The following is a 14,453-nucleotide window of genomic DNA, read 5'->3' on the forward strand; positions in this document are numbered from 1 at the left end:
TATATATATATATATATATATATATATACACATGTATATATATATATATATATATATATATATATATATATATGTATGTATGTATGTGTATATATATATATATATATATATATATATATATATATATATATATGTATATGTAGATATGTGTATATGTAGATATGTACTCTATATGTACATATATGTTTACATAACCTCTTTAACACACTACTTCTCCGCTGCGATGCGCGGGTATTTTGCTAGTGTATATATATATGTAGATATGTCTATATGTAGATATGTATATATATGTATATATATGTTTATGTTTGTGTGTGTGTGTATATTATATATATAAAAGACAGCAACACTCATAACAATGACAACACAATTACATTGACAATCATGTTACATTATTTTTAAAATGTTTCCTTTTCTTTTTCATAACCTCTTTAACACACTACTTCTCCGCTGCGAAGCGCGGGTATTTTGTTAGTATTTCATAATCTGATATTCTTGTTCTTCAATATCTCTTAAATTTATCTCTTATTCAATTGTGAAAACTATATACTTTCCAACTAGCAAGTCTTACTAGGTGCATGAAAGAACATTACATCAGCCAGTTTCTTGAACCATTCCCCTGGAACATTCTGCTTGTTTACTTGACCATTTCAGCAGTCTCTTCATGACATTTGATAACAAATGCTTATGTATTTTGTGAGATTGTTGAGCTCTTTTGAGACATTCTTCAACGGTGCTGCATACCAAAACACAGTTCACACCCTCCCCAACGGTGCTGCATGCTGAAGCGTGGTTGACGCGTCTGTTGAGTGTTGCTTGTCCAGCATCGAGGCAACCCCAGATTTGCAGCACCACTGAATCAACTGCAAGTGTGCAGCCTCCCTGCGTAACATTTCTTTTGCCTGATAGTTGGTGAAGGGAACATTCTAACCTGGCCACTGACCTGACCCTATCACTGCTTGTTTGCTGTGTCTGTGTTTATTGAAGTGGTAGCTCTCATTTAAATAGATACCCTGACAGTTCTTGTTGTGATTAGATTTAACATGGTTTTTTTGAAGCCTTTGGACCACACATCTTCTCTCGGTTGCCAAGACAGTGATTCGCGCATCGCAATTTCAATATGCATGACAAACCAAAATACTTATTGACTGTTACCTCTAAATTATTCTTTTACAATTATGACAAAAGATTATAAGAACTGAGCCTTATCAGTTTAAGCAAAAGAAGACTAAGAGGAGACATGTTCATAGTGTTTATTATGAAGGGAATTAGTATAGAGGATCGAGGCTGTTATTTTAAAATAAGTTTATCAAAAACACGGGGACATAGTTGGAAACTTGTTTTACTTTACACAGAGAACCATATACAGTACACTTGGAAGAAGCTACCATGTAGTGTAGTATGCAGTAGGACTTTAGGGACTTTTAATACTAAACTTGATGTTTTTTTAGAAGAATTCTGTGGATGGGACTGTTGAGCTTTGTTGGGCTGAATGAATGACCTGTTCTCATCCAGATTGTTCTAATGCTGTAAAATAAAAATACATTGCCTTTGTGATTTTTAAATCTCTTAGGATTATTGGAAGAAGTCAAATACAAAACCACATTACTTTTTGAGTAGAAGTTAGTCATGGGATAATTAAATATCAATTAATAAAATAAAAACCAGTTTGATTTTTATAATGGCAAATTTTAATAGAGCAATGTCTCTTCACTCTTCATTGGGGTTTAAAGTAAAAAAAAAAAAAGTTTTAACGATTTGCTGGAAAGTTGCAGTGGCACAGTTTCCTCCAAAGTATCCCCAGCCTCCTCAGTTTCATCTGTCCCTTACAGATTCATCTAGTATCTGACATATAAAGTCTAGAGAAACTTAAAAACACTGGATGCAAAATGCAAGGTTTTTGACCACAAACACTGTACAGTGGAACCTCTGGTCACGAACGTCTCGGACCACGTACAAATCGGGTTACGACCAAAAAGTTTGCCAAACTTTTGCATCTGTTCACGACCACATACTCGCAAGAGAGAGTGAGAGAGAGAGAGAGATAGAGAGCATGAGTATATATATTTACATACAGCTCGTATGGTCCGGAACGGATTAATTGTATTTACATACAATCCTATGGGGGAAATTACTTCGAGTTTTGGAACAAATTACGGTCGTGACCCGAGGTTCCACTGTATTTGCTATGCTGGTGAATGCAATAACCTACATGCATTGTACAAGCTGTTAAAAGACAAGAAAAAGCACAGATATGCAAATAATTTGGAACAATTATAAATGTTTAAATCAGAAAACAATATACAGTATGTGCAATATTATATATACTGGGGGCTTTGCCCCCTGCTCGCTTCGCTCGCCAACCCCTGTGTTTGGTTTTCCAGATACACACTTTTCAGATATTTTTTGTTTTCTTTGAATTGTTGCTGTTTCATTAGTTTAACTTTTATTTCAGAACTTATGTAAAAACAATATTTGGAATCTTTCCAGTCCCAATATGCTGAATCTTTTAAATGAGGTCAGTGAGACATGTGTTTAATGACTTTGTACCATAATTCAGAATAGGTTTCTCTGTTTGGAATTTCAGCACAGACAAAGCGATCTACATCGTCAGCAGTTAATAATTTTTTTTGCAAAGTAACTAATAAATGCATGTGAGGTAAAACACATTTTTGAAATTCTCTGACTTAAACTTCAAAGCCTTACAATATTTACATACTTCTGACATATCACCTGTGTCCATATATTCGATCTCTATTCGCCTTTTCGTTATTTCTCCGAGTAATAATTTCCCTTTTTTTGTGCTAATGCGATGTTTACTTTCTTTTTTGACACTGTCGTTTTTTTTTCTGCTTTCACATTCTGTATCTTGCTCTGCTTGTGTTTCATGCCTATGTATTTTTTGAGTCTTTTGAATTCAAGTTTTCATTATCTCTAACCTGCTCTGCATGTGTTTGGCCTCCTTGTTTTGTAACCTCTTTATGATGTTTTACTTTGTTTTCTACTCTGTCTTTTATTTCTGACCTTGCTTTGTCCTGCTTTTTTTTTTTCAATGACACCTGGGGGGTATTTTTCGTACGTGGATTACTCGCTTAGCCAGATGTAATTGTTGACGATTTGGCCTGATCCTGGATCTGTCGGTTTTTTGAAACTCTTGCTGGAAGTGTTGTCATAGCAACACATCCAAATCCTCAAACCTGCTCGGAGCAGGTTTGTTTTACATGAACAAGGATTAGTTTACACACGTGATCAGTGATGGTGCGTGGAAGTCATCCAGTCAGGGCTTCGCCGTTCATGAATGAGCGACCAATTGATATTGGTGCGCACATTATACGAAGAGAATTTCATATAAAGAGGGTTTTGCGCGATCGGCAAGATCCTTTATTGCCCCCGGAGGAAATTCTGTACGAAAGATACCGCTTTAGCCGAGGGGGAATATTGTACCTCAAAGATTTATTAGCTCCGTATATTCGAAGTCAAACTCGGCGAAGTCGGGGTCTCACAACCACACAGACAGTAGGCATTGCTTTGAGGTTTCTTGCAAGCGGCAATTTTTTATATACTGTAGGCGATGCGGAACATCAATCGAAAAGTACAGTTTGTTAGGCAATTCGTAAAGTCTGTTTGGCTCTGAAACATTTCCTTCAGGTTTTCATTGTGTTTCCTGGACACCTGCATGTGCAGACAATAAAAGAGGCGTTTCATGCCATTGCAGGTAGGTAATACACAGGCTAAAACACCCACAGTTCCATAAAGAATCCCGCAATCAGCCTAACATTCTCATTACCAGGATTTCCAAATGTGATTGGGGCACATGGAACTGATCAGAGTGGAGTTTGATCAAACATTATTTGGAAAATGTACCTCTCCTCCTGATGAATAATCAGACACAGTGTCTTCATCAAATATTTGACCTTCGTTAATATCTCGTTGATCAGACACAGGTTCAAGGGATATGACATTCCCTGCAACTGACCCAACAAAAAAGAGGGCTATATGGAACATATCTATAGCACACATGGAGGACAAATATGCAATGACCATCCTTTACCTGAAATGAAGTGACCACTGCTTCCTGCCACTGGTTCTGAGGAGGAGCTTCCCCCTGGAATGCCCTCAGAAACAGGGCGATGGGCATTTTGCTGGAGAGCCAACTCTTCTGCAGGGGTTAGGTCTGGACCGCGTGGACCTCCACCTGTTTTTTGCTTGTCTGACTCCTTATTAGCTTTAACATTAATGTTTTTATATTATATATGATTCTTTATGTCAACAATACTTTAAATAGTTATATACCAATATTTACCAGTTTGAAGTATATTCTTGTACTTCACTTTAACCTGTTCCCATGTTCTCCTTGTTCTCACGTTTGATCTGGAATTATGACATATTAAATAATAATTAATCTGACACATAGGAAATGATACGCTGCATTCAGTAAGTACAATGCACACTACTTAGCGTTTAATTTTTTCGGCCACTTTTTGCCAGCCGTCTTTTCTGGTCTGGGCTGCTTTTGCAGTGTTACCCCTTATGTATATTAAATCTTGAAATTCTTTGTGTCCTTCGAATAAAAGGTCTTGCACCGCGTGTGTGAAAAAAAATGCGCTCGTTCTTTCGTCATTTTGTTGCAGCCTATCAAAGACTTGCTGATCATGTTTTCTAGACTCAATATATATGGGCTTTTCACTCAGCGCGGGCGCGCGCATTCATCTCGTATGATTAGATCCAGCTACACTAATCTAATACACAGCTGCGTTTGAAAAACCAACTTATCTGGATGAGTTTCACTGGCATTATCTCATCCAAGATGAGGCATCTGATCTCGGATGATTTAAGCGACGTACGAAACATACCCCCCTGGTCCGTGGTGATTATTTTCCCTTTTTCGAGTAATAATTTCCATTTGTTTGCACTCCTGCGATCTTTACTTTCTTTTTATTTATACTTTCTAATTTTTCTACTTTCATATTCTTTAACTTTCTCCACATTTGTATTGCGCATACTTTTTTTTTTTTTTTGAGTCTTTTGAATTCCACTGCTTTCATAATCTGCTCTGCATGTGTATAGCGCCAGCATTTGTGAATGTGTTTATGAAGTTCTACTTTGTCTTTTACTCTGTCTTTTAATTCTGAACCAGATTGCTTTGTTTCAATTCCACTTGTTACGGGCTGATAATTTCTTTCATTTTTTTCTTAATTTGCACCTAGATTATTTTTTCTTTTTTGCTCTTTTTCCTCTCCGATGCTTTTGAGTCTCTTTTCTCCGCGCTGCTTTCTTCTTCGCTTATTCGTCGACGTTACATTTATAACGTATTGTCCTTATATGCTTTATATGCACTGAGACCCTGGATCTGTATGTGCTCAAATCCTTCACAAGACTGAATGTTTTGCTGCCCCGTTGTCTTATTTGATATTGATTGAAAGCAGGGCGTGTCTTGAAAGAATCTCATGTTCTACGTCATCGCGAGATAGTCCTGGGTCAATCCCTTGGCACAATGTCTCATGTTTAAGGTCCTCGCGGGTCTTTTAACTGTCTTCCGTGATCTTAACGTGAACATCATGTCTCGACGCCCTACTGTTTCTCTCTTTTTTTATAATAGAGAGATTATGCGTTTATAATATGTGTTATATGTAAATGTATTGTGTTTTGTGATTAGCACGGTAATGAATCAAGATGTTTGAGTTTTCTTATATAAAAAAACAATCCGAGAGAGAAAAAAGTTTACTGACTGGCAGACACAGCAAGCTAGCAAGGCATTCAAGGTGACATAAAAATGGTTAGAAAAAAATTAAGCTGTTTGCTTGAGGCATAGCTATTCATGGAATTAAGTTTTGTAATACTGAAAGAAGACTGTTTACTACTAATATTTCTTGTGACAAAATATATAGATTATGTATCCCTAATCTGAAAATCCAAAATGCTACAGAAATTCCACACTTCTTCTTGTTATCTTATATAAAAGTTTGCTTGAAATTGAGGCTGTAAATACGTGTACGCCAATAAAATTTGGAAATGGATATGGCAAAAAAAAAAAAATCAGTTTTATAAAGCATGATATGTGCACATTTCTGCGCAATTTAAATTTTTAAACCTTAGTCATTGTGTAACTGTGTACCCCATGAAGCTTAGACATATGATTGACAATCTGTGGGTTGGTATATTCAGTCCATAGGTTTGGGGAAATTGGGGACTACCATGGAGCATCAGACACTGTTGAATGCGTTTCATTGCTTAGCAAACTTCAACCCTTGTGAAGCAGCACGATAACACCTTGCACAGTAGTTCAAACATGCTAAGTAGCACCATTAAAATTGCTGCATTTATTGTAGCTGTGCAGCTTACAGCGAACATAGTTTATTGCACCTCTCCACATTTTTGGGATTAACAGAATGTCACTGTTGTTAATAGTTAACAAAAGCAGCTTCATTCTTGCTAGGTCTCCCTATTGCAGTAGGAGTTAAGTAAATTGTTCTGATTATGTTAGGAAAAGCAGACACTGCTGTAAATTACTTTTTTATTTTGGCAAAAACTTGTCATGTTTTATGTATGGTATGGGTGTACATATGAATATTAAGTGTAGCACCTTATTTGGTCGGTTAATAGCTTCCAGCATGGGGGGAATGCTGGAGTGTATATATATATGGTATGGTATAAGTGGTATCTTGGCTGCAAAACTGTAAAAATGTTACACAGCACTGATGTGCAGAAAACCGAGTCCAAAACAGAACTGAGGGAATAGGGAAAAGGAGGAGGCTTGTAAAGGGGAAGACAGGAAGTGAGGTCAAAGGGGTCGGGCTCATAAGGGTCTTCAGCCATAGTCTTGAGCCCGAACGTGACATCACAGGGGCCAGAGTCGACAAGGTCTTCTTCCATAGGCTCGGACCCGGAAGTGACATCAAGAGGGCCACGTGGAATCTCCCGTGAATGGTCAGCAGGAAAGGGAGAAAAAGAGTCGGTGCACTGTACTTTGAGGTCACGCAAGACTAGACATTACAACCTTAGGAAGCAAGACCCGTGAGACAGGTGACTTTTGCACGCCACACCCTACTTACAAACAATTTAAAACAAGTTCACGGACATCTAACCTCGCAGTTGTTGGAATGCTTTTGACAGACACACTTCATGTGCTCCCAGCTCTTAAAAATGTTATACGTTCTAGATGGCACATGGTTTCGTGTTTCTGCTGTCAATTTCTTGTTTATAGCATTAAAGAGGACCATGCGCAGATTGTTCGTGGGTTTGTGTGCTGTTCTGATGCCTGACATGGCCAGGATGCGTGCTGCACCTTCAGACACCCTGTGATGATATGAAACACAGTTTATAGCATTCCATGCAGTTCTTGCCCAGTGGTATACATAGGACAAACATCAAAAAGAATCGCAACACGTACACATGAACATCGCAACACTGTTAGAAGGAAGGACTCACGATCACAGATCTATACGTATACAAAATCAACAGGACATAGATTTAAGTGGGACAAAGTACAAGTAAGATTTAAGGCCAGTACTAAAAGTGCCAGAGAACTGGCTGAATCTTGGCTATCAGACAAAAACACCATTAACAGGCATTTGGACATAAACCCAGCATATGCAAACATATTCACAATAAATAAAACGTTACGACCAATAACCACCCCCCCACATATATACAATATACAGTACATATTAATAGTTTTGAAACATATTAATACTTACCAGCTGTCAATAGCAGAGGCATACTGCACTGTTTACATTGATGCCATTTCCATTCATTTCTCGCTTTTGTGTGTACATTTTAACAACTTATACTGGTAACCTGCACAACCACATGATAAGCTGTATTATAAGGATGAGCGAACCACACACAGTTTGCTTTGCTGAGAAGTCGGCAAATTCACAGAAATGTTTGAGAACTTGCTGCACAATGAATTTCCATCACAACTCAGAATCATAACCATGAATTAGTGATTGTGCTATATTTTCTAAAGCCTAAACAAATGCTTAATTTGTATAAACCTGTTTTTTCTATTCAGTCCTCTAAAAACATTACACTTTATACCTTTGTTCTTCTGTCTTTGATACATAGCCAGTGTTTAATTAGAGGTGGGTGATGTAATTAATGGTAAGGAGAATCACTACAAGAAAAACGAAGAAAATGTTATTTTTGTTACTTACTATGTATACAGTTTCCTGTAGTTTTTTTCCTGGATTGCTTCCATGGTAACATCTTCCCTTTAATCTGAATTTAAATTTGTTGAGCAAAAAAAATCATAGAAAACAAGATCTGGTATATTCGGCAGGTGGAAAACAACAACCATGTTGTTTTTGGTCAAAAACACATTGACTTGGCAATACACTGTGTGAAGGTGAGATGTGATGGTGCAAGATGTAGTTTTGCATTCACCTCTGCTCCAGTCATTTTTTTTTTTTCGGTTGCCTTCCCACAGTCGCCTCAGCTGTTCAGTGTAATGTTGCTGATTAACAGTCTGTTCATGGGAAACTCTTTATAAACATGCCAATCAATTTTCAAATACGTGATCATTGTTGTTTTGATGTTTAATATGACCTGATATGCTTTTCTTCGGCTTAGAGAAAAACCCCAAAGTCATGTACATGATTGTAGAATAAATGTTAGAAATAAGCAGCTATCAATTCTGCACAATGCCACTTTTGGGCTTGAATGACAAGACTTGCAGGCATTCAAAAACTTGCGGCATAGTTGCTACTCTACCTTACTCCCATGCTATTGGCCAGGGCTCTGGAGTTGGTACACAAAACCTTTAACTTCAACTCCTCAATTTATGGTACCACCGACTCTGACTTCTGACTCCTCTACTTGTAATTTAAGCCAATATACAGTACCAGTCAAAAGTTTGAGGTGCACCCAGAAATTAGGGCTGGGCAATATGGCTCAAAATTCAAATTGCGATATTTTTGGACCAAAAGTCAATATACGATATGCAACGATATTTTTTTCCTATCTATTATTACTTAAAAAAGAAGCCACACATTTATATTGCTCTTTAGTTATTTACATGTAATTGCAAACTTACAACTTTACATCATAGGCATAAACCAAAATATACTCATTAATGCAAGAAACACATCTAAACATTTACGCAAGAAAGCCAGTTGTCTGAATATTAGGTGACGTAGGAGTAGATGCTTTATCTACTTTAGTAGGTTTGCCTAAATAAAACATAAAATAATAATGCTTCAATATGCTCTTTTTAAGCTATGTTTTGTAAACAAATAAAGCGTGGCAAGAACATGCATTCAGGTAACACAATTTCACAAATTTTGTGCAAGAAAGACAAGTCTGTCAACTGCCTCTGGCTTTAAAGATGCCCTGTGGCATTTCACTATGTTGCCACCTGTGCTAAATGCCCTTTCTGAGGGCGAACTAGTGGCCTGTATGCAGAGATATTTTTTTGCAAGGCGACTGAGAGTTGGAAAGATTGGTTCATGCTCTTTCCACCATGCAAGTATGTTTGTCTCAGTGTCAATTTCAGCTGCTTGTAGGTAGGTTGAAAGTTCAGCTTCAATTTTATCTCTGTCAGACAATGTCGATAAAGATGTTGGCCTTTTAAAGAAGCTACCAAGGCTTCGCTTCTCCTTTTTGGCTGGTAGTGGTGATGCTTCAGCTGCTTCTGAAAGTTCCCCAGCTAAGTCAGGCTGGGCACTGGTCTCATCATGTTGAAGGGTCCTCACTTCAGACACAACTCTGTGTTTGACCTCTTCATACTTTTCCTTAGGAATGTATGATCTTTTGAAACGTGGATTCAAAAAAGAAGCAATGTCTAGTAGTTGCTGGGTGGCAGGATTCATCAGATTTCTCTCTCAGATAATCAAGAATTTTGGTCTTAATTGACATAGTGAGCTCTGTGTCTTCTGGCTGGTGAGCCAAGATGCTGGTTTGAAAAAGGTGTAGCACTGGCTTAACATAGGAGACAGTAACATAGGACTGAGCTGAGAGTGCATCTGTAAATTCCAGGATGGGTCGAATAGCTTTATCAGTTGACTCTAGTACATCTATGTCCTGCCATGTAAGTGCCAGATTGTCTGGTTTTCTTGCCAGATGAGAGAACTTGGGTGATGGCCCTCTCTTGTTCCAACACTCTCTGTATCATTGCTGCCCTTGACCCCCATCTGGTAGGGGATTCTGTTATGAGCTGATGGGAAGGCAGATTGAGTTCTTTCTGTGTTGCGGTCAAATCCCTTCTTTTTTTCCAGCTGAAGGAAAAACATGCAACAATTCTTTTGCATACACCAATTGCCCGTTCAATGCGGGGATCTCTCATACTTCTCTCTAAAACCAAACACAAATTACAGTCTTATTAATTATTTACGTTATTATTAATTAATAATATTTCTCATACACACTATTATTTACGTTTATTTACTATTTCTTAGCATATTTATTATTTAATTTAACATATTTCTCATACGTGCACACACACACTTTACATTTATTATTACAAATTTCTTATATTTATTACGTGTTATTATTCATTTTCAAACATTTCTCATACACGCACGCACTAGTGATGGGCATTTCGGCTCTTTTTAGTGAGCCGGATCATTTTGCCCAGCTCACTAAGAATCGGCTCTTTCGGCTCCCAAACACCTCTTCATTTTCCCACTCCAGCCTTTTATAATTCAGCCAAATTTAGCAGTGTTCTGACCCATGATTAGATGTTTGCACTTAGTGTTTCGCTACAAACACTACACAGACATCGGTTCCAAAAAACGGGAATCTGCTCCCACCGTTCACTAAAAAGAGCCGGCTCAAAGAACCGTTTCGTTCGTGATTGACACATTACTAGCATGCACACACACGCCATACCAATCGCCAGATTCAGCCGGTGACCAAAGCACTGCAGTCTCATCCATTTGTTCAGATCAATGGCTTTAATCACATTTGCAGCGTTCTCCATGGTAATGCACACTTGTCGCGTGTCGTCTAATTTCCACGATTGAAGCACATCTTTGAGCCCCAGCGCAATCGTTTCTCCGGTATGGTCATCTGGTCCAAATCCTGTCTGAAGACAAATGCTTCTTATCTCCCAGTTTTCAATAAAATGAGCCGTTAGGCTCATGTATGGTTGCATGGTATGATTAGTCCACAGATCGGATGTGGTGGTGAAGTGGCGAACGTTCTGAAGCTGATTCAGAATTTTCTCCTTTACCTCGTTGTATAATTTGGACGGCGCTTCTTCTGCAAAGTATTTCCGACTGGGAATTACATATTTGGGATCAATCGTTCTGAGTAGTTTCTGAAATCAAGTGTTTTTCGGCAGTGGCAACAGGGACCATATCTTTTGCAATGCGGTATGTTACTGCAGCTGTTATTTCCTTCCATTTGGGGCTTGTTTTTTCATACGGTATGCAACGAGAGAACGTTGCTGCCAGTGTGATTTGTTTTGCGGCAGGGATGTGTTTCGTTGCATTTTGAACAGAGTTCTCGCGAAGTTTAATACATTCTTCGTACTTCGTAACGTGTTTTGTTTTCAAATGATTGAAGAGGTTCGAGGTGTTGCCGCTCTTCGTTCCTACTTCTCTCTTACAAAGTTTACATATAACAGTCTTTTGTTCTGTATCATTTTATCTAAAGCCAAACCATTTCCAAACAACAGAGGTCACATTTGTAACTTTTTTTTGGCACTAAATCATCGCTGATAACCATACTCATTTCTGCCTCCGTCTCAGCCATTGTTGTTACTGTTTAAGATAAGCAGGAGGCAGGGTTTAATTGCAATGACTGCATTTAGGATGTGCTCCAATTAGCAGAAATAACACATTACACACTTGTAGTGTTTAATAAAACATATTACATAATATATTGTGATAGGTTTGTTTTCAAACGATGCATTAAAAAATATTGTTCATATTGTGCCACTCGATATATCGCACAGGCCTACCAGAAATATTTGTGTTTTTCATAGTAATTCATACCTTTTTTTTATCAACATACAGTTAATTTAATTTAAAAAATATAGCCATAGTGCCCTAATGGTAAACTCCCTTATCTTATGCTTAATTAGTCATTTTTTAGTACTGATTATTACAGAAACATTTACTATCTGCATTAGCACCACTGAAACATGTTATTCTGTTTACTTGTGTTACAAAGTGTTGACATTCCTAAAGTTCAGTTCTGAGTTCAAAAATGGCCACCACAGAAGCATGATTCCCAAACCCCCTTTGCTTGAAACTCAATATTGGTACATCTGAGCTAGTAGACCACAGTGCACTTGCTGACATGTAAACGGGAAGGAGTTCCAAATGGTAAGTGGGGGGCATTCCATTCAAACATTTAAAAACAAGATTGTAAGTCAATTCTGTAATGGACTGGAAGCCAATGAAGCAAAGTCAAAATTGGTAGGATGTGGTCATGCTTGCAAGAGCCTGGCATTAGGCAAGCAGCAGGACTAGTTGCAGTCTTCGTAACAATGTGTGATTGATACCAATATACAGAGAGTTGCAATTGTCCAAATATGATGTTATAAAAGCATGGATGTTTAAATAACATTGTGTTAATGTGGAACATAGAAATTCTTGGCATATGATTGTACTGGTTAATTCCATGGATGTCTTGTTCTGTATGTATAGCAAACCAGTGAAAATGTATTAGTCACCCTACTGATCTCTAGTTGGTAGCTGGTGTTATTTAACATTGCAGTGTGTTTCATCACATTATTACAGTGATTTTTGCTTCTGTTTCAAAAATGGGCAGTTGTGTAATGTTAATGAATTTGCAAGCTTTCCATTTTCTATAAATGCCAAAACTGATTTATCTTTTCCCCCTAAAGAAAAAACTGTTAATTAAAAAAAAAAAAAAAAAAAAGTTTACATTTCATGATGTGATTACATGAATGTTCCACTGTAGCCCAGTGATTTGAAATTTTATACAATGAATAAGTTAAACAACAAAAAAAAATTTAAAACGTTTCTAAAATTTGACAGATTAGTAGACAGCTTGAACAGAATGCATTTAAACTGTATATGGACATCTGATGGCTGTTGTTTGATCATGCTTGCATACCACTTTGTGGAAACTTTGCAAATTAAATGTAGTCTCTTCCTTTATTATGTTTGTAACAGATATTTTATACATTTAATCTCAGTAAGTGAGACTCTTTGCCACATAATTTTCTTAGATATAACTTTCTTTGCAGGTTCGATTTGTTTGCATCACATGTGTTGGCATTCTTCATGTCATCTGTAGCATAATTCTCATCTGCACACCCAATATGATGTCTTTTCGAGTTGGGGGTGCCCTGGAAAGTCTACAAGATCAATACTTCCTCCTTAATCTCTCCTTTTCTTTGGTGACATTTGACCTCCAGGCACAGGTAAAAGGGATGAGGGGTGAGTAGGTGACTTTGATTTCTGCTTCATAAGTTAATTATGCATGTCATGTCAATTATGCATCCTTTGTTATACTCTTTGACTAATGTCTGAGTTATACCGGACATCTGTGTATTTATCTACTTTTACTAAAACAATATCCTTTCTGAACATTTAAGTTAGCCTTAGTGTTTTTTTGTAAATTGATGCCTGCAATATGAAGTGACATAAATTTAAAAAGTCACAGGTTAACATGGCTTGCTTTCTGCATTCATTAGAAATGTTGAAAATAGGCATTCCAGTGCTATGAATTATTTATTGTAAGCTCAGCTCCTCCTAATCTTTTTAGTTAAGTGGGTTGTATTTACAGTTAGGTCCTTAAATATTTGGACAGAGACAACTTTTTTCTAATTTTGGTTCTGTACATTGCCACAATGAATTTTAAATGAAACAACTCAGATGCAGTTGAAGTGCAGACTTTCAGCTTTAATTCAGTGGGGTGAACAAAACGATTGCATAAAAATGAGAGGCAACTAAAGCATTTTTTAACACAATCCCTTCATTTCAGTGGCTCAAAAGTAATTGGACAATTGACTCAAAGGCTATTTCATGGGCAGGTGTGGGCAAGTCCATCATTATGTCATTATCAATTAAGCAGATAAAAGGCCTGGAGTTGATTTGAGGTGTGGTGCTTGCATGTGGAAGATTTTGCTGTGAACAGACAACATGCGGTCAAAGGAGCTCTCCATGCAGGTGAAAGAAGCCATCCTTAAGCTGCGAAAACAGAATAAACCCATCCGAGAAATTGCTACAATATTACGAGTGGCAAAATCTACAGTTTGGTACATCCTGAGAAAGAAAGCAAGCACTGGTGAACTCAGCAATGCAAAAAGACCTGGGGCGTTATGTATAACGGCGTGCGTAGAACTCACACTATAACATGCCGTAAGCACAAAAGTGGGAATGTGCGTACGTACAGAAAAATCCAGATGCAGAAATCTGTACATACGCAAACTTTCACATTCTTCCACTACATAAATCCCGATCAGCGTGAAAAGCAACGCACGTGCACGCGCCTTCTGTCCCGCCCCAACTCCTCCCAGAATTACGCCTCTTTGAATA

At 37.6% G+C, this 14,453-nt stretch overlaps 1 protein-coding gene across 4 annotated transcripts in view; it reads left to right on the forward strand.

Moving 5' to 3' along the window:
• LOC127529044 (uncharacterized) overlaps nt 1-14,453 on the forward strand; it is a 106,788-nt gene that overhangs the window by 47,336 nt on the left and 44,999 nt on the right. For all 4 annotated transcript variants that reach the window (XM_051931393.1, XM_051931391.1, XM_051931394.1 and 1 more), the window contains exon 5: nt 13,160-13,336. In XM_051931393.1, the coding sequence (XP_051787353.1) occupies nt 13,160-13,336 (177 nt within the window). The remainder of the gene's footprint in view (nt 1-13,159; nt 13,337-14,453) is intronic.

The sequence above is a fragment of the Erpetoichthys calabaricus genome, chromosome 8 (genome assembly GCF_900747795.2).
Source record: "Erpetoichthys calabaricus chromosome 8, fErpCal1.3, whole genome shotgun sequence".
Classification (NCBI taxonomy): Eukaryota; Metazoa; Chordata; class Cladistia; order Polypteriformes; family Polypteridae; genus Erpetoichthys; species Erpetoichthys calabaricus.